Consider the following 18,347-nt stretch of genomic DNA (forward strand, 5'->3'; position numbering starts at 1 on the left):
ATTTAAAGTACATGGATGGACACATAATAATAAAGTAAAACTTTTTATTCACCTTTTAAGATTGATTTTAAAAGTATATCATTACATAAAACTCTGTCTGTCCTTACACTATGTAAAAAAAATGCTAATGCCAAAAGGTAACTGAAGCAGCACTAATGTACCTGTGATCTAAATCCAAACATTTATGTTGAAATTCAATGAGGATTGACAGATTATATAACCACTCTTAAATTTGCTAGTAACATGTTATGGGTAGGAAACCACATTTTATTATTTCAAGTTACAAATCTAGTTAGTGTTAAACAAGGTTTAGTTCTGATATCTGTCAACGGCCGGTTTTAATAAAAATGATAATTAAAAGTGAAACTAAATTTCTGGTTTATTTACATTTGTTAAGTTTGTGAGCATACTTTGGAGTTTTGTTTGTCCCATTGATAAACGCCTTCTGATCTTAGTTTAACTGATGCATAATGAAAACAAACGCTAACAACCTAAACTGCAAGCTAAACTTTCTTAATAAGCCATAGTTAATAGATTTAAAAACATTTCTGCTACTCACGAGAAGAACGGATCCTCATCAAAGTCCCTGAAATTACTATTGAACATTTCCACGGATTGTGAAGCTGTAAACAAGTCTGAGATAAGGGTTTTTCAAAAAATAATCCGTGTCTGCCACAGGTGTCAGGGCTCCGCCGCTCAACCCCGGTAACGTTACTATGGAGGCTGTGGAATTCAAAGTCATTTAGAACCACGCTGACATGGGCCATGTGATGAGAATCCGGTCCTCGGATTGGCTGGTTATTCGGAGCGTCGAACAGTTCTATTCGCGCGCTGTATGTTGTGGTTGGCTGCCACGGCAACGGCACTCCAGAAATTTCTTTGAAATCTCCAATTTTCTTGTCTTGCTTGTGCATATCACCACAAAATTAGCAGTGTTCTTCTCCAACATACCCTCACAGGACCCCTGTAACATATATGCAGCTAGTACAAGTTCATAACTGCAGAAATATCAATGGGTTTTAAAGGATACATTCACAAAAATTCACCTCAAAGATAATCTGAAGCAATAGGCCTATGAGGCTTCAGCAGTCTGAGTTAGACTTTTTGTCACTAATCCTCCACTACAGTTTAGCACGTTCACACTGTCTATGGAAACACAAAGATGGGAATTTTGTACTAAAAAGACTAACTTTGGTAGATGATGAGTTCATTTGTCGAGCTAATTGGCTTCAGATAAACTTTGAAATAAACTTTGAAATATATTAGACAGAAGAAAAACGACTGGATATTGTCTCCAATCCTTTACACTGAAAGCACATTAAGAGGTGATCTTTTAATAGCCAGTATAAACAGGAGGAATAATTATCGCAAGAGTAAAACTGTTTCATGTGGACAGATTGAACCTATCATTAAAATTAAGAAGAAATCACATGATGTTCTCTAGTATTGAATTACTAGACTTTTGTTTCTGAAGTGATTCTAATTCTAGGGTGTGAAGACGTTTGGGAGAGCAACCTGACACGTGTGAGGAGGGCATACACACAAATTTCACTCATTCTAAGCAAGCACTCACACAGCAAAGCTTAATTTGTGTGCTTGCATTTGCAAATCATTTGTGCACTCTGATTCATTATTTCATTACAACACTGACTATTTGGAGAGTGCAGGAGTGAAACACAGTGTCCCAGACTCAGTATAGATTTACCATCTGGCTGTTCCACAAATAGGTCTGAGTGTGGACTCGACACTGCTTTGAATCCCTGCTCAAACTGCGACAACACTGAATAAACATAAACATAAACAAAATCAATCAATAGTATAAATATTTAAGAGAACAGAAGTTTAGAGCAGGTGAGAAGACGTTTACTGCAGTCTAATGTCAATCCTGATGCAGACCAAAGAGATGAGGTTACCTCAGGATGAGTCAGACTGCTTTTAGTGAGCTACTGTATGGCAGGGCGACTCATTTATATATATCTATCTGGAGATAGCGCTGATATCTTACATAACAAGTGTCACAAGTTTATCACCATAATTCACCCACAAAAGCACAAGACAGTTTTCACTCAAAAAAAAAAATCAAAAAAAATCACAGCTATCTTTATTAACTGAGTTGATTACAAAAGACAAAAATGTATCAAATTCTACATCTACATGGTAAAACTTATCACTTAATCTGACTGTTAGATCTCCATTAAAAATAAATGAAGCAAATTAAAGAACAGCAAATTGACTGAATTCCATTAACATTACTAAAAATAATAAGCACATCAGGACCAAAAATCTTTCATTTGCTCAAATTCTCACAAGTGTTTTACAACCGGTCAGAGAAATTATTGGAGGGGTAAAATAAGAAACATTATGATGTCCCAAAACTAGACAGATTATGACAGGGATTGAGACATAATAAAAGCAAAGTCGAATGATTGAATGAGGCGTAGATCTGGATTAAATGTGTCTAGGAAAAAAGGAAAGATGTTCTGAGTTTCTGGTGTCTTTCAGGTGACAGGACTTCCCATGAGCCTCTCCTGTCGCAGCGAGACCAGGCGGTTCAGCCACAGCTCCTCTGCTTTGTCCTTGTCCATGAATAACTGCAGGAAAACATACAGAGGACATGTGAATACGCAGAAAGCCGACAAAAACTAAAATGTCCATAACAATCTCTATCTTTAAAGACTTTTCTTCTGTAATTTTGGGATATTGCACTGCAAAAAAAAAAAAAAAAGGCTGCTCAGTCCTACCTTCCTAAACCTCCAACATCCAGAATGTGACAGAAATGAACGAGCTATATTTCCTTGTAAGTTTATGAGCCTGGCACAGAGTTGTCAGTACTGCCCACTGACACCCATATAACCTCAGTGTGGAGTCACAGCACTGGCATGAGTGAAGTCTGTGGTATCTTACATGTCATCTTCGTCTTTTCTTATCTACTGACTTCAAAATGCACATGAGAAAAACTTTTATTGTATAACTCATGTAGTTATGTGGGCCTAGAAGTGTGTTAGACTGGTGGCAGAAGGGCCCTACACATGTGACTTGTATTCATGGCAGTACATCACCAGCAGTAATGATATTGATTGTAAGAGGGCTATAAAACTGCTGCTGCAAGTGTCTGATGAATGAAGGCATCTGTTTATTAGGAAGAAACATAATGACTATGAGATTGAGAAGCAAGGCACCGAGACATAGGGGAAAAAAATTGGAAGATCATTTCTATATTCACTGTGTGCTTGTGTGAGGGGTGAGAGATAATGTTGATATGCTGGCTATGTGTATATACTGTACATCTATGTGATGATACATGTCTATTATTATGCAGATTGTAGAGCATCCCCGGCCACGTCAATCCTTCATTGTTAACCTACGCTGCTTACAGCTGCACTGCATGTTATCTGTGTGTTAGATTCAACACCAGTGAGTTCTTGTCTGTCAGCCCCGCACTGGTGTCATGGTGCTAATGAGGCTGTGTGTGTGGGATGACAGTATCTGGGCTGGGCTAATGGGACTCATCTGTTCTAATTGGAAGAGGAGCTGGAGCTGGAGCTGGGGCCGGGGCCTGCCTGGGGCATATTGCTGCCATACATCAGCCTGTCTGAGGTTGTGTATGCGTGTGCATTTGAACTGGGGGATGGTGTGTGTATGTAAGAGTGTGTGTGTATGTGAGGGGGTTATCTGCATACGTCAGTGCATAACTTAGTTTCCCCAGTGGAGATAGATGACTGGGAAGCCCCAGGGAGCATTATTGGAGTTTAAAGTTTTCCTTCTTGTTTTTCATCATTGGTCTGCAGGCACGGGAGGAGGTGATGTTAGGCGGCTATAATCTGCTATACTGCATTGTCCTATATGATACAATGCACAGTATCAGAATATGCAGGGGTGGTGTAAATAGTGGTGGCGATGTCAATAAAAGCAGAGGTATTTTTAAAGGAAAAAGTTTACAAAGTTTGTCCACCAATCAATGAAGGTAAGCACCATACTTGTAAAAAGCTGACAAAACCAAAAGATAAAATCATAAGAAGGAAGGTCAACTTCAGCTGTGCTTGAGGGTTGCAGAGTGCTCATTGGCTCAGAGGGTTTTATAAAGTCTGTGTGATAGAACTTCAGGACGGCTTGGTGTGATGTTGAAGCGAACAGAAAAATCCAAACCTTACTGTGAAAGGGTTTTCCAGGTGAGAACTTACACTGGGATGGGCGAGTGTGTCAGTGTCGTTATAGACTATGGACATGGGAAGAGTTACATCCTGAGAATCTGCCCTCTCTGGCTCCTGCTTCACCTCAGCTGGCTCAGTCTGGATTTGCAGAAATACACAAAACATTCAAAAACGTCACGCTCATTAAATAAGCACATTCAAGTACTTAATATAGGTTACTGAAACACAGAAATAAGCATATAAATGATAGATACAACTAATAAATTGTGAAAGCAAAATTTAAAAAAAGAAAAACATGTAAGAATATATTAACCAAAGCAAAACTGTGCTAATATAAACATGGTTTTATTGTTTGTAGTGTTATCAAATGACCACATAAATGGTATGTGCGCAGGAAGACAAATATTTCTCCCCCTCAAAATGACAACATCTTAATCCCAATTCCATACTGCATAATAATGCTTAAGTGTTGAGTATGTTGTGTCTGGAAAAGTGACAAAATTAACTGTACTGAAAACAGCCAGTATGCATACTAACAACTCCTGATTGCGGTTTTTGAGCGTGCTGCTGATTTAATCAATTGTTTCACAAAGCAAAAGGAAATGGAGGCGCTACTCTGCATTTTGATGGATGTCTTCAAGCACATTGGTGTAAAACATACATGAATACTGATTGCAAGCACTGAAAAACATACTAAAGGCAATCGATATATTACATACTATATACTGTATTACAGGAATTGTGAAATGCAATATGACATTTGTCCAACAGATGGCAGTGAAAGATAGGCCTTTGCAGTAAACTTGTGGACAGCAGAACTGATAGTGATCAGTTTGTATCCTGAAATGTATTCTTATGTATATCTCACTCAATTCATCTATGTATGTAAGAAAACATGAGACTATCAGCAATATACTGTATTTCCCCTTCCCTACCTTGTATTTTGTGAGTGATTCTCGTTGGGCTAAACCACCAGCTGCAGTGTGAGAGGCCTGGCTTCACTGTATAAGGTCTTCTTCATGTTGGTGATTACTGAAGCTATAACTTATGAATATTAAAATATTCAAACACTTGGCAGAATCAGCTTTGTGACAGGTCAACTTCGTCAGTTGAACAGCAACATTAACCACATTTTGTTACAGTTACAGCCAAAGGCATTTTTCTGAAAAGGACTTTAAGTGAAGATGAAGGCTCTCTGCCCTCCTCATGTTGCCATCTGTAGAGTCCAAGCTGATAGCAGGGAATATGATACTTAGACTGATTCTTCCTCCATCCCTAGAGGTATGACTTAAAGCTATAATAAGCCCCGTGTTTGGACGGATGGCCCGTTTGCCTTGTTGTACTTGATGAGGAAGAAATAACAAAATGAACACTTTGCCAAGTTCATTCATGTTTCAAACACTCCTAATACCAGCCCCAGAGCAAATGTTTACCCAGTTGGAAAAATCTATTTAAAATTCATTGGGCAGGATACAAAAAAAGTGAGTGGGATATAAAACACTCTAGCTAATAAGTATGGTGATGTGCCAAATATCAGATAGCATAAATGGCTATTACAATTCTTGGAAATGATTTGCTGAATATACATTTCTAATGAATGCAGCTCCCTTGAAGTAGAAAAAAATCTTAAAAGATATACAGTACTGTGGCAGATACTAAAGGTTTCACTGGCTCCTCCTCATTAACAGTTGCTTAAACATCATCCAGTCACACCTCATAGCTAAACAGTTATAAATACTAAAACCAAATAAACCTTATACATATATATTCTCAGACAATAACATGTTCAAAAAGGCAAGCCCATTCTGTTATTTTGACACCATTTCATTAAAAGAGGTTTGTTTAATAATCAGTTTCTTGAAATAACAATTTACCCAAAGATGTATATTATAGGGTAGTCAATGTTTACATGTTTATTTGGCGATTATTCATTCTGGCCAAGGATGTGATATTGCTAAAAGACTCTGAAAGACTATGCAATCCTCCTAACTAAACATGAATCGTCTAGATATCATAAGTAATATTTGACTAATGACGAGGACGATACCCAAGAGATTACTCTGAAAACCAGTGAAGAGCTGCTATTAAAAAAAAAGAAAAGAAAAAAAAACAAACTTGAAATTGTGTATCATTACAGCACTTCTGTGCATAAAAGAGAAACTGATTAAAATACTGGAGAACTGTGTCCCTTTGTTTTACGTAATGTTGTATTTTCTTTGAAGAATTTTTAAATTATTCTATTTTTCTTTATTATGTTTTATGATGTGATTTTACAGTATATATCTAACTTTATACACATAAGAACACACTTGACAGGTAAAATTTCCCATGTAGAGATCCAATGTAGGTGTGAACAATGAAAGATACTACCCAACTGCATAAGTGAATCTGGTAAAGTTGGGGGATCAATGTGCGAATGTGGTTTACACTGAAAAAGAGAAAGCAGAGTGTAATGTGCATATGCAATCTGTGCAGTATGTCCAGGCCAGGACAGACTGGATTAGTCCAGTCCAAGCTGCAGCCACACGGGTCTTGACCTTTGTCAGACTCACCGAGACGTGTCCCAAAAGTCTGTGTAGGTCTGCTGTCACATGTTGTCGCCTATCTTTTCAAAACAGCCATGAGCCCCAACAAATCTAATTCCTGCTCCTTCAGAGACAGCAACATTTCAATAATGACTTCTGTGTTTTGTCTGCATCTGCACAACCAGAGGGGGGAGAGAGAGACAGAGGATGGCTGTTGCCTGCTGTGGCTTTTGTGTGGGTGCTGTTGCTTTGGAGGCGGCGAACAGTGGAGCGTCTGATGAAACCGTCTCAGGTCGGAACAAACAGCGCTGAATGGGAATGTTTGATTTGGTCTGGGCTGTCTCTGGACAGACGGCACAGCATTGCAGAGAGGGAAATTCAATAAGAGACAGAGTGAAAAGACAGAGAGAGTGAGGGGAAAGGGGAGAAAGAGAGACAGAACGCACCTTTATATCATCCCTGGATGATTTGAAAGCCTGAGGAACAAAGGAATCGCTCTCGATGGCCTCAATGTCCTTTATCCTTCGCACTTGCTCCTCCAGAGAAGTTCCCTCTGAAACACATGTTACACAGAAGGGAAGCTATGAACAAAAGCAGGCACACACATATGAACACAGGCACACAGAGGGTCAGCCTTCTCTTGTCATGTTCTGAAAGGCACCAGATTTCATTTGGACTGGGCTTAGTTGATTGTATGTTCTCTCTGTGTATAATGTTATTTGACACTTACAATATGAAATATCTGATATTCCCCTAGTTTAATCTTGGCTCCCACGAAAATAACTCTTGCTAAACCAAGGGCATGGAGTTAGTACAAAAGGTAAGTGGAAAAAATACTAACAAGATAATAGCCAGACAGTGAATTACACTCAGATAATGCATTCTAAAATAATCAAAATATGAACACAAACTCACTGCAACGAAATTTCATTATGGAGGCTAAATGTGATTAGGTTTCATACAGTTTTCATGTATCAGAAAGTATTTTGCTCTGGCTTGGCCCATCAAACAAAAAGACAGAAAGGGTTTCCAGTAAATTACTCTTGGATATAAACACATCAGGATTCTGCATATCAGATAATAAATCATTTCAAGAATTCAAGAGCAGTCTTCGTAGCGTAGGAGGGCAAAAATAGGTGTGCCAGGAAAGTTAGCAACAAGAAAAAAAAAGACAGAGTCTGAATGCTCCCATTATTCTCTGGCTGTCAATCTTTCCACTGATCAGTCAATATTCATCCCTCTCTCCCCCATCCATCCGTCCTCTCCTGCACTCTCCCATCTCTCTATCTGTCAATCCAGCAGACATCCATGTTTCTCTGCTCCACTGATGTAGGCTGTGTCATGAAAACAAGTACACAAATGGGAACACACACACACTCACACACACACACACACACACACACACACACACACACACACACACACACAAAAAGAACAACGGCATACAAGTACTCCCACATGTACATGTGTTTGCAAACTTACATACTTAGCACTCATGGTTCACATAAATCCGTATACGCACTCGCACTCACACATGCGCACACACACACGCACTCACTCACTCACTGCTTGCAACTGGAGCTAATAGCAGGAATTAATTCAATCCATTAGCAGCTACAGAAAGGGTGTCACAACACATCTTCATGGCCTTGGTGTTTAATGAATAAATGAATATTTGTTCCTGCTTTCACAGCAAAGCATCACATGCTTTCTCTCTCTCTCTCTCCCTCTCTCTCTCTCTATCTCACACACACACACACACACCAAAGGCACACACACCCTATTATAGTTCATAATAGCACTCAAACAAACTCGGTTTTGATTTAAATGCACTGCAGAATTGGACAACTGAGTGACAAGTGGAATTAAGCCTTCCTATATGACAGACTATCAGCTTGTCATCCTGTGCGAGAAGATGTGAGCAGAGACGCATTGCACAGCGGCTCCAAAAATAGTCATTACCTTGACTGGGCTGCTAGATGAAGTCTGAACACTGGCCTAATATCCTCCTGAAGACTGTGGCCTGTCCTTCATACCACCATCACCACTGCACAGCTGCATGAGTGTGCAACTGTTTGAATAAAAAACCAATGCCTGTGACTGGCTGACAATTAATTGAGCCCAATTAATTCACTTTTCCAATTACCCCTTCTCTGCTGTCCTTTGAGCATGAATGCCATACGTAAAGAGCTACCAGACACAAACTGCCACACTGACATGTATCCACACACACACACACACACACACACACACACACAAACACACACACACACACACACACACAAACCGCCCATATCTGCTGGCATCTCCTTGGCAGGCCCGTCTGTTGCTGGGCTGTCCGTGTGTGCTGCAGGAATCCATTAAGACCTCAGACTTTTTGACAAACACATTATTGGTAGATAAAATGACTTCCATATGCTGTTTGTCAGATGTCAGCGGGAAAAGATATGTATTTCATGAGAAAATCAAAAATAATGGACTTTGAGTGCGGGCCTAGCAAGCTTAGAGGCAGACAAAAATCAATACTCAAGCTGGGCGAGCGCACTTGGCAGCTCAGAGAGGTCAAAGTTGATATTTAATATTGACACATTATCTGGCAAATTAATTTAACAGGTCGACTCAATTGTCACCGCATTAGGAACGCTTCTTTGTCAGTGATGAGAGGAGGATAAAGTGAAAGTTGAGATAGAAAAAACAGACAGACAGTAAGAGACAGAAAGGAAAAGAAACAAAAGTAGACACAATTAAATGTACAGTATATGCACTGCTATAAATGAGGTAATTCTTATTTCTATATGGCGTCTGTGTCTGGATGCTGAAATGCATTAAAAGCATTACCACAATCCCGGAAATGGGATCAAACTAATAATGATAGTGACTGAGGAATGCATGTTAACGTCTGTTTGTGTCCTTGCATGTTTACACCTACTCGTGTGTGTGTGTGTGTGTGTGTGTCTGAGTCAGAAAAGGGAGTCAGAAAACTCACTTGCCATGTCATTACTGAAATTAGTTCGACAGACAGCAGTGCTGATGAGCGGCTCAGAATCAATAGGCTATTGTTCTCTCTAAATAGCTGTTTGTCCACTTCATTGATTAAGACCAGAAGACGAGGAGAGAAAATCAAACCAGCCAATGGAAACAGATTTCAGCTCATCTCCTTCAGCCTTGAAGATGAGAGCGCTGTGCAACAGTAACACTTCCCTGCCAGAAGAGGGAGCTCTTCATCAACACATGTGAGCAGAGGCCTTGGGCTATGGCAGTGTTGTCTTTGTAAACTTGACTTTGGTCTAGAGTTTGTCAATCAAGAGCAGCCGAGCTGAATATATTGCTGCTGCTGATTAATTCCAGTAATTGAGTGCACTAGCGTGCCAGCTAAATTACCGCAGCACTTGTTGTGTGGAGGAAAATAAATAAGGAAAACTAACTGCTTGTTTTATTGAGGTCTTGCAAATTTTGGCAAATCTTTGACAGTGTTTTGGAATTATATGGCAAACAGAGAGCTTAAAGGCATTTAACGAATGTATTAAAAATGAATAGCAAAGAAAGGGCAGACTGTGCCGCTGTATTAATGGTGGAGAGTGTGACTTCGGCACAGTGAGTCCAAGAATTATATCTGGGTCTCATCATGTCAGAAAAAAGTGACTCCCACTTTAAATCTAGTCAATTAAATCAGAGTATATTTTTTTCAATTTATCAAAGAAAAAGATTCAAATTCATTTGTTTTAAATTGAATTTTCATGTATTTTTTCTCTGTGTTTACCGCTGACACACTGTCTACTGCAAACCCCACAATGATACAAGCCTTAGTTCTTAGGACACATGAGGATAAACATTTATCAGAGTTTTGTAACCCATGCCCAGCTTTCACATGGACATGCTCACACACTCACACACAACATCATCCCTTGGTTTTACCAGGTTTCAATAATGTGCCCTCCCTACCTCTCTCCCCTACCTCTCTCCCTGCACCGCGGCAAAGATGTGTAATTCAATGCTCAATTTAGGCCCGTCTCTGTGGAGATTTTTTTGCCTGCTAATTGATAGAAATTAAGCCATTAATCAAGCCACTAGCCATCATTCAACCCAGGGAAGATGAATACAAACTTTCATAATAACCACCTTCCCCATTTTAGCCCTCATTAGCATTAATTTTTAATGTAATTATGCTATTCTTTTACACTGAGCTCATAAATTACTGCTCTTTTGTTGCTGGCTGGCCTTGTAAAATCCAAAGTAATGCTTTGTAGTCTGATCTTTAAGGCAATTACTGGCTTCTTCACTCTTTTATCTCCCTGCATTTCCAATAACCTGCTCTCTAATGATTTATCTCCGCTGTACCCCCCTCCCCCCCTCCAATCCCCTTCCCCGCTCTTTCTCTCTCTACACCAGCGGCCAACTGCCCCGCTGCCAGCCTCCGCCTCCAATCCCCATCCGCCCACATTCTCCCCATCTCTTTACAACAGCCCCAGATACATCAGGGATGCACACAAACACATGCATGGATGCTTGCCTCCACCAACTTAACTATATTAACACACGTGTATCAGTGTATTCATTGTGTGTGTGTGTGTGCAGTAACTTTGTTTTCTATCTCCTTTAGCCATTTTCCAGCTCGCCCTTCATTAGTGAAAATCCAGCTCCAGCAATGGCGACAACACCTGGGGAATGCCAAGGTAAGAGACTGGCGCTCCATCTGACTCTCTCTCTCTCTCCTGGCTGGTCTCCTGTGGGTCTTACCTGTAGGCTAGCTGCTCTTGTTTATGTAACCCCTGAGCTGGGTAAACACACACACACACACACACACACACACACGCACACACTCGCAGAGCTTGGCATCAAACAGCTGAGTTAAGCTTAGCAGGGCTGTGTGCTAGGGGCGATAGAGGGGCTCCGGTCTGGCCCTGTTCTCAGCAGCAGCATCCTGGCTGCATCAAAGTCTTTACTGTATGATTCTCCAGGCCCAAACAACAGGCTGCTCCAACGCATGCCTGGGAATTGGACTGAACAACAACAGAAAAAATGAAACAATAGGTTACTTATTAAAATCCAACTGATGAGATTTCATTATCAGCACCAAATGACTCTCTGCGAGACATTTTGCTTTGCCGATGAGATTTCCATTGCATTAAAATAAATAAATGAAGAAACCTAATGTGTCTGCGAAAGCTGCTGCTAATGAGATATTTTGTTGATATGACACAGAAGTTTAAGCCTGTGCCACTCAGACCCAAAATCATAGTCAGACCTATTCCCCTACTTCTACACAGAGTCACACAGCTAACTTCCATTATTAAAAGGTGTCTGGTGTGGGCCTTGGTTAGGTAATACTTTTAGACTGTATTGATCAGGGGCTGCTGACAGGTTCTGATGTTAGCCCTGGAAATGCATCAAGTGGCTAATGAGCAGCTATTAGGCCCATCGATTTGCTGATTTCAATTGATAGCTAGCAGGCCAAAGCGGCACATCAATATTTGCATAACTAATACCCTGCAGCTTTAGGCATTGAAAAATGAGACCTCAATGAGTCAAGGAGAAAGAAAAGAGATACATAGAGAGAGAGACTGAGAGGTGATGAGGATAATGAGAGCAGACAAAAACAGATCAGCAGCACAGAAGTATGAGAAACACCTGGACTATCAAAACTATCCGAAAGCCAAGAAAAGCTAAACCACCATGTGTTTCCTCTCCCCCTGTGTGTGAATCAGTAGGTTGTCTGTAAGGAAGCCAACCACCAATAGTAGTGTTGCAACAATGACAATGTGTGACGCTGATGTGCCTGACGCCTGTGGCGGCCCGGGTCAACAGGTCACACAAAATGAAGGAAAATTCTGACAGGCTGAGCCAGATGTCCCGAATGTGTCCCCAAGGAGTGTGTGTATCTGTATGTATGTGTTTGTAAGTGCATGTGTGTGCAGGGAAATGTCCAGTGACAAAGCAGGTGGCTAAGCCAGTCTAATGTGCACTCCCACGAGACCACACACACACACACACACACACACACACACACACACACACACACACACGCACACACGCACACACACACGCACACACATAATATGCACAGTTGCTCTTATATTACCTCCCATCCTCCCTCCAGAAAAGCCACATGTCTCTATAACCCATGTCTTCCAACAATGCACCTTCCACCACAATACACACACAGGCCAAGTGATCCCCTGCGGTGCTCACCTTGTTATCTTAGTGTCAACTGGTCTCTGTGGAGTTTGCCGTCCTGTCGACTCCTGTCACTCACACCTAAACACTCAGGTCTATAAGTTCTGTGGAACTTATGGAGAATACCACAAATAAACGCTTTGTAGCCTTGAGCATTATTTGACCTTAGCAGATATGGCATGTGATATTTTTATGTGATATCTTATGTGATATCTATTTGGAATCAGGAAATGAAGAGCAGCTGGTGGCTGAGTGTCACACACACGCTCTTCTAGTGTCTCCTAGTGATAGTGATCTCCCACTCTCTAGTCAATAAAGGTCTGAATGATGAATTAAAGACCCAAACAACCTGCTAATGACAGGATGACATGGCAGCCACGCGCTATGCTCGGCTATCTCCTTCCACATCTCCACTCGTCCCTGCCTACTCACCACTTCTCTCTCTCTTCTGTCATCCAACCCCTTTCTTCTCATCTCTCCTCTTAACTTCCTCTTCTCAACTGACCCTGGTTCAGCTACTCTGCAGAATATTCTCCATGTCTATACAACAAAATCCTGCTACTACAATTAAATGCATGTGTTTAGCCTCTTTCCGTCTCTACCCATAATGAAATCATGGGGAAGAACAACAGATTGGCCCCAGTCTGTCCTTCAATCCATCATACACAATATCTGAAGCCACAGACTGCACAAGAAATGATGATGCATGTAATTGTTTGATTCTGCCATCAAAACTGTACTGACTGATCTAAAGTACTTATACATTATTTGTTTGTTCATGTGCGGGTCATGCAAACCTCAGACATAACTTATGAGACTTTGATGAGACACAGTTTTTGGGAAAATGATGCAACGCAAGCTACATTCTCGCATTTAAATACATTGTTTGTGTTACAACTGAAAAAAGCTAAAATACTGTATTCACTTGTAATTGTCTCAGATGGAGAATTTACCATTCATCATGGGACGACATGTTTATTGTTGCCTTGTTGACACTGTACCTATTGCTATCATGCGTATAAATAATGCATTCATTTCCAAAAACAAGGGTCTACCTTTCAGGAAACTAGTGCAAACAAAGTTTAAAAGCATCTACTGTATATTTACTGCATATAAATCAGCTATTTATCAGAAATTCTAGCTAGGACTTGACTGCTCCTGCTGACCTGACAACATGGTGCTAACTGCAAACATAGAGGGCTAACTAAAACCAGGTGGGTGTGTTTCTCTCTGTATGTATATGTGTGTGTGTGTGTATGTGAGTGTGAGTGTGAGGGAGAGAAAGAGAGCAGTCTGAGTGTTTGCCGATGTCCTGTGCCTGGGCAGCATCACAGAATCTCATTAAATAGTCAAGCTTTCACAGGCTGAGTGGTGAGATCTTCAAGATCACAGCCACTTTCTCTGTCGACAAGCTTTAAAAGGGACTTGTGGCATTTCTAAAAATTTGTATGAAATTTTGTTTCAATATATTTTATTAAATTATCTCAGAGTTTTGCTGCTTTGGTGAGTCTTGCTATTTCAGGATGCATACATAGGATATTGTCAGCATGCTGCAAGAACAACAAACCCCTAGAAGTCACTTTAGAAAGTGAGCATAAACTGTAGTGTAAAATGTAAATCAGCACGTAGATGAAGGTCCATGTACCTTAAACTCGATTTCTCATATTTTAGACTCCTAACTGTTCAGTAATCTGCAGTACAATAATAGCCTGTCTGTCTGTGAGACTCAAGGAGCTCTTTATTAAGCACAGTGCTGTTTTAGTGTGATTAGAATACAGAGTCCTGCCCTGCCCTTTACCAGAAATAACAAGCATTTGACTGAATTAACTTGAAGTAAAACTAGACTGTGCGCATGTGTGTGTTTGAGTGCGTGCGCAGGAAAAAGTGCAGTGGTCTCCATTTTTCGATCCCAGACTGGTCAGCAGGTCTTTTATGAACAACTCTATAATTAGAGAAACACCAAGCAACTAATTACTTAATTGGAGCAAGGTCTTTAAAATGAAAATGATGTAATCTGAATCCAGGAAACGGGCTCGATTTTCACATACACCAATACATGAATGTCAACACACAAACAGGCACACGCACCTCATGACCTACAGTCTTCTTGACATGTAGCCATCAAGAAACCAACTCTTTCCCCCGTAGTTGGGTTGTAATTGATTCTCTCTTTCACTCTGCTGGCTCCTGACAGGGCGCGTGTGCGTGCGTGCGTGTGTGCGTGTGTGGGCGGGCGATGGAGGAAAGGGGACAGAGAGGGAGGGAGACTCCTGTTTGTGTGGTCTGTTACAAACTATATTAGTAAAGGTCATGGCCGTGTGTGTATGTGTGTGAGTGTATCTGAGTAGTAATTAATTAGGCAAATGCCCCCCACCTCCTCCTTTTCTGACCTCAGTTGTCAACTAATAAGCTTGGCACTGTGCAATATATTACACTCCTTTTTTCTGTTGCATTCTGCCTTATTGGAGGAAATCATCAAAAATAACAAAACAAAGGTGACATCATCATTTACATGTAAATCCAAAACTCCTCAATGTAAATTATTTTCCTTTATGGCCTAAATTACAGGAAGGGAATGCATGAATAGTTGCATGACTATAATGTCAAGTCAGGCCTGATATGTTTGATTTCTGTCAGGTGTACTGATGTGTGTGTGTGTGTGTGTGTGTGTGTGTGTGTGTGTGTGTGTGTGTGTGTATGTGTGTACGTTCCTCTCACTTCACCCTGATTATGTGTGTACAAAGGTATAAAAAGGTGTACTGCTCTCCGTGCAGTGACTCTTCATCTCCACAATCTCTCTGACTGTTACCCCACCCCACACTGGACCTGTCCTGATGTCACAGGCAGAGCTTGTCACTGAACAAGCTGCAGAAGGAAGAGGGCACCATGGTAATAATCTGCTCTACACTCAAGTATGACACAACAGTTGACTAACATAAATTCTGCACCCACTTGGGAAACCAGCAATTCTGAATGTGTGTCAGTGATGTATGAGGACATACAGTTGTAGATCTGGTGAACAACTACAATAAGAGAACTGTGCGATGACAGTCTTGAATGATTGGATCACATACAGGTTGAATGCATTTACAGTACAGAGTGCAATATGTGAATTTAAAATTATTGTTATGCTTATATCAGTATGTATTATTAATTGCTTTTGTAAATTTTAGCCAAGTATTGCTATACTCTGTAATGACCTTCTTTTCACATGTGCAGATCTACACTTTTTTTTTGCACAGTAGTACAAAAGGTGCAATGCCTTCGCGATGCTATATAGTGCTGCCAAAGCTCCCCAACACACACACAACTTTCCCAACATCACAACTGTCACACACACATTTTAAAAAAGAGATACTTAAGCACATATTACTTCCCCTGAACACACACACATACACACACTCTGAAGGACCTCTGATGTCTAATGACAAACTTTGCAGAGGCCACCACATGGCCAGAGCCACCCAGGATGCCAGCACTTTGACCTGCAACAGTCTGCGGTGTGCCTAATCACTGCAGTCTGACCACCCTGTTAGACTACACCAAGTACACTACTGCTGTGTGTGATCATATCCAGACATGTGCATGCATGCGTGTGTGTGTGTGTAAGCCACTTTCACATACTGGGAATGTTTTCAGTTAGTGACAAACTACTACCCTACCTACCTACACTGCTATGGCTGCAATGGTCATCCTGATTATTTAGCTATATTTTGTGCTCAATTTTCATATTTTTTCAAAATTAAAACCTGTAAAATTACATCTTAACTATTAATTGTTAAAAAAAAAAAACTATTCGCAAAAAAAGTTGATAAAAACACATATAGGCACTTCTAAACATGAATTTGATTAAGAAAGATTTTCACATTCAGTATCAAATTTTCAACAAATCTGCCTCATTCTATCCAAAACCTAAATGGAATAGACAGGAAATCTGGAAAATACATCAGCCTGGTGCCTCAACAAGAGGTTGCTGAACATACATCGGTCTACTGGCAGGAGGTTAATTGATAAGGGGGACCCAAGAAACGATTACCAATCACAGAGGGTAAAAGGGTGCTGTCAATCATCTGTCCACTTGACCTGAATGAACACAGGCTGGAGACTTGCATGGTCAATTTTTGTGTAATCTAGCCTATAGCAGAGATAGCTCAGCTGCTATCGAGTCAAACATGTCATTGCACAGATATCCTTATAGAAATTATTAAGCTATAGGCTCCATAGCTGCAGAAGTGACAGCCACACCAGGCAGCATCAGCATCCCATTACCCCGGGACAACAAAGGGTCACACGGGGTTAGCAGAATTCAGCATTCGCCTCCACACATTCACGGGACCAGCAGCACTTAGGACAGGAGGTCACCTAATCACCTTGCAGAGCCATCTCCGAGGGAGAAACAGGGAAGCCAGAGGTAGGGGGGGGGGGGAATCAACTTTAAATTTGCAGTGATGAAAAATCAATAAAGCAGTAATTGCTTGGCTTATCACTGTGCAATGAAACAAATTGGGAGGAGAAGGAAGGCAAGGCGAGGGCTGGCGTCCATGCTGCACGCCAGGGTTTTTTTGGCTGCAGCGTGTGGAGCTGAGCGAAGCACGAGAGAGAGAGAGAGAGAGAGAGAGAGAGAGAAAGGGAGAGACAGAGAAAGAGAGAGAGAGAGAGAAGGAGAGAGAGAGAGAGAGAGAGAGAGAGAGAGAGAGGAGTTTGGGCTTCAGTGGGCCAAGGCAAGGAAAAAAGGTCTCCTCGTGATAATTAAATCTTCTCACACTGATTTTCTGCCAAATTTATTTCCCCAGGGACCATAACTCTGATTCAGTGCTTACAAGCCTTGCATAACTAATCATTTCAACGTGGGGGCAACCACAAACCTGAATGAATAGGGAGGAGAGTGAAGCAAATAAAAAGAGAGATGGCTAGACAAAATCTGTGGCACTATTCATGTCTAAATCAATCATTATTTAGGCAGCACAAAAAACAGGAAAAAGTGTGGAACGTTCTTCTGTAAGATTCTGTTTGAAACAGACCTTTTAAGTGAAGGTGTAATTGATTGCCATTGTGCTCTCTTCTACACTTTCTCTGCAGTGCTATACAGGCAGAAAACATCCTTTCATTCCTGGAACAAATAGAACCCATGAAGCCAATGAAGTGTCGGTTCAATATTCCTCTGACTGTTCCTGGCATGATTGTGTTGAACATAATAACACAACAAATAAGGCCATTTATCTGAAGTAACGACAGGAGATGAGGCTAACTCCACTAATCAATACAGAATCAATACAAACCAGATTTTCTTACATCAAAATCACCGAGACAGATATTCCTTCAGTGCAGAGTGCACAAGAGCAATACAGAGCCTCCCTCGAGTCCTAAGGTAGATCATGTAGCCAGTGGAAAGAACACAGTTTAAAAAAAGTATAACGTCTACCCTGAGCGAGGATGCTGGGAACTATAATTATAGCTTGGTATAATTCAGACACTCTCCTTATTGAATCTTCATGTT

At 40.8% G+C, this 18,347-nt stretch overlaps 1 protein-coding gene across 1 annotated transcript in view; it reads right to left on the minus strand.

Moving 5' to 3' along the window:
• Nucleotides 1-2,084: 2,084 nt before the first annotated feature.
• The window catches only part of rsrc1 (arginine/serine-rich coiled-coil 1), a 115,851-nt gene continuing 99,588 nt past the window's right edge, over nucleotides 2,085-18,347 (minus strand). Inside the window, exons 8-10 of the mRNA XM_023407539.2 lie at nucleotides 7,123-7,229; nucleotides 4,182-4,289; nucleotides 2,085-2,591 (exon numbers count right to left, since the gene is read on the minus strand). Of these exons, the coding sequence (XP_023263307.1) occupies nucleotides 2,499-2,591; nucleotides 4,182-4,289; nucleotides 7,123-7,229 (308 nt within the window). The 3' untranslated portion in view covers nucleotides 2,085-2,498. The remainder of the gene's footprint in view (nucleotides 2,592-4,181; nucleotides 4,290-7,122; nucleotides 7,230-18,347) is intronic.

This window comes from Seriola lalandi, unplaced genomic scaffold (assembly GCF_002814215.2).
Source record: "Seriola lalandi dorsalis isolate HSWRI2012SDOR001 ecotype SW California unplaced genomic scaffold, Sedor1 jcf7180002054338, whole genome shotgun sequence".
NCBI classification, from domain to species: Eukaryota; Metazoa; Chordata; class Actinopteri; order Carangiformes; family Carangidae; genus Seriola; species Seriola lalandi.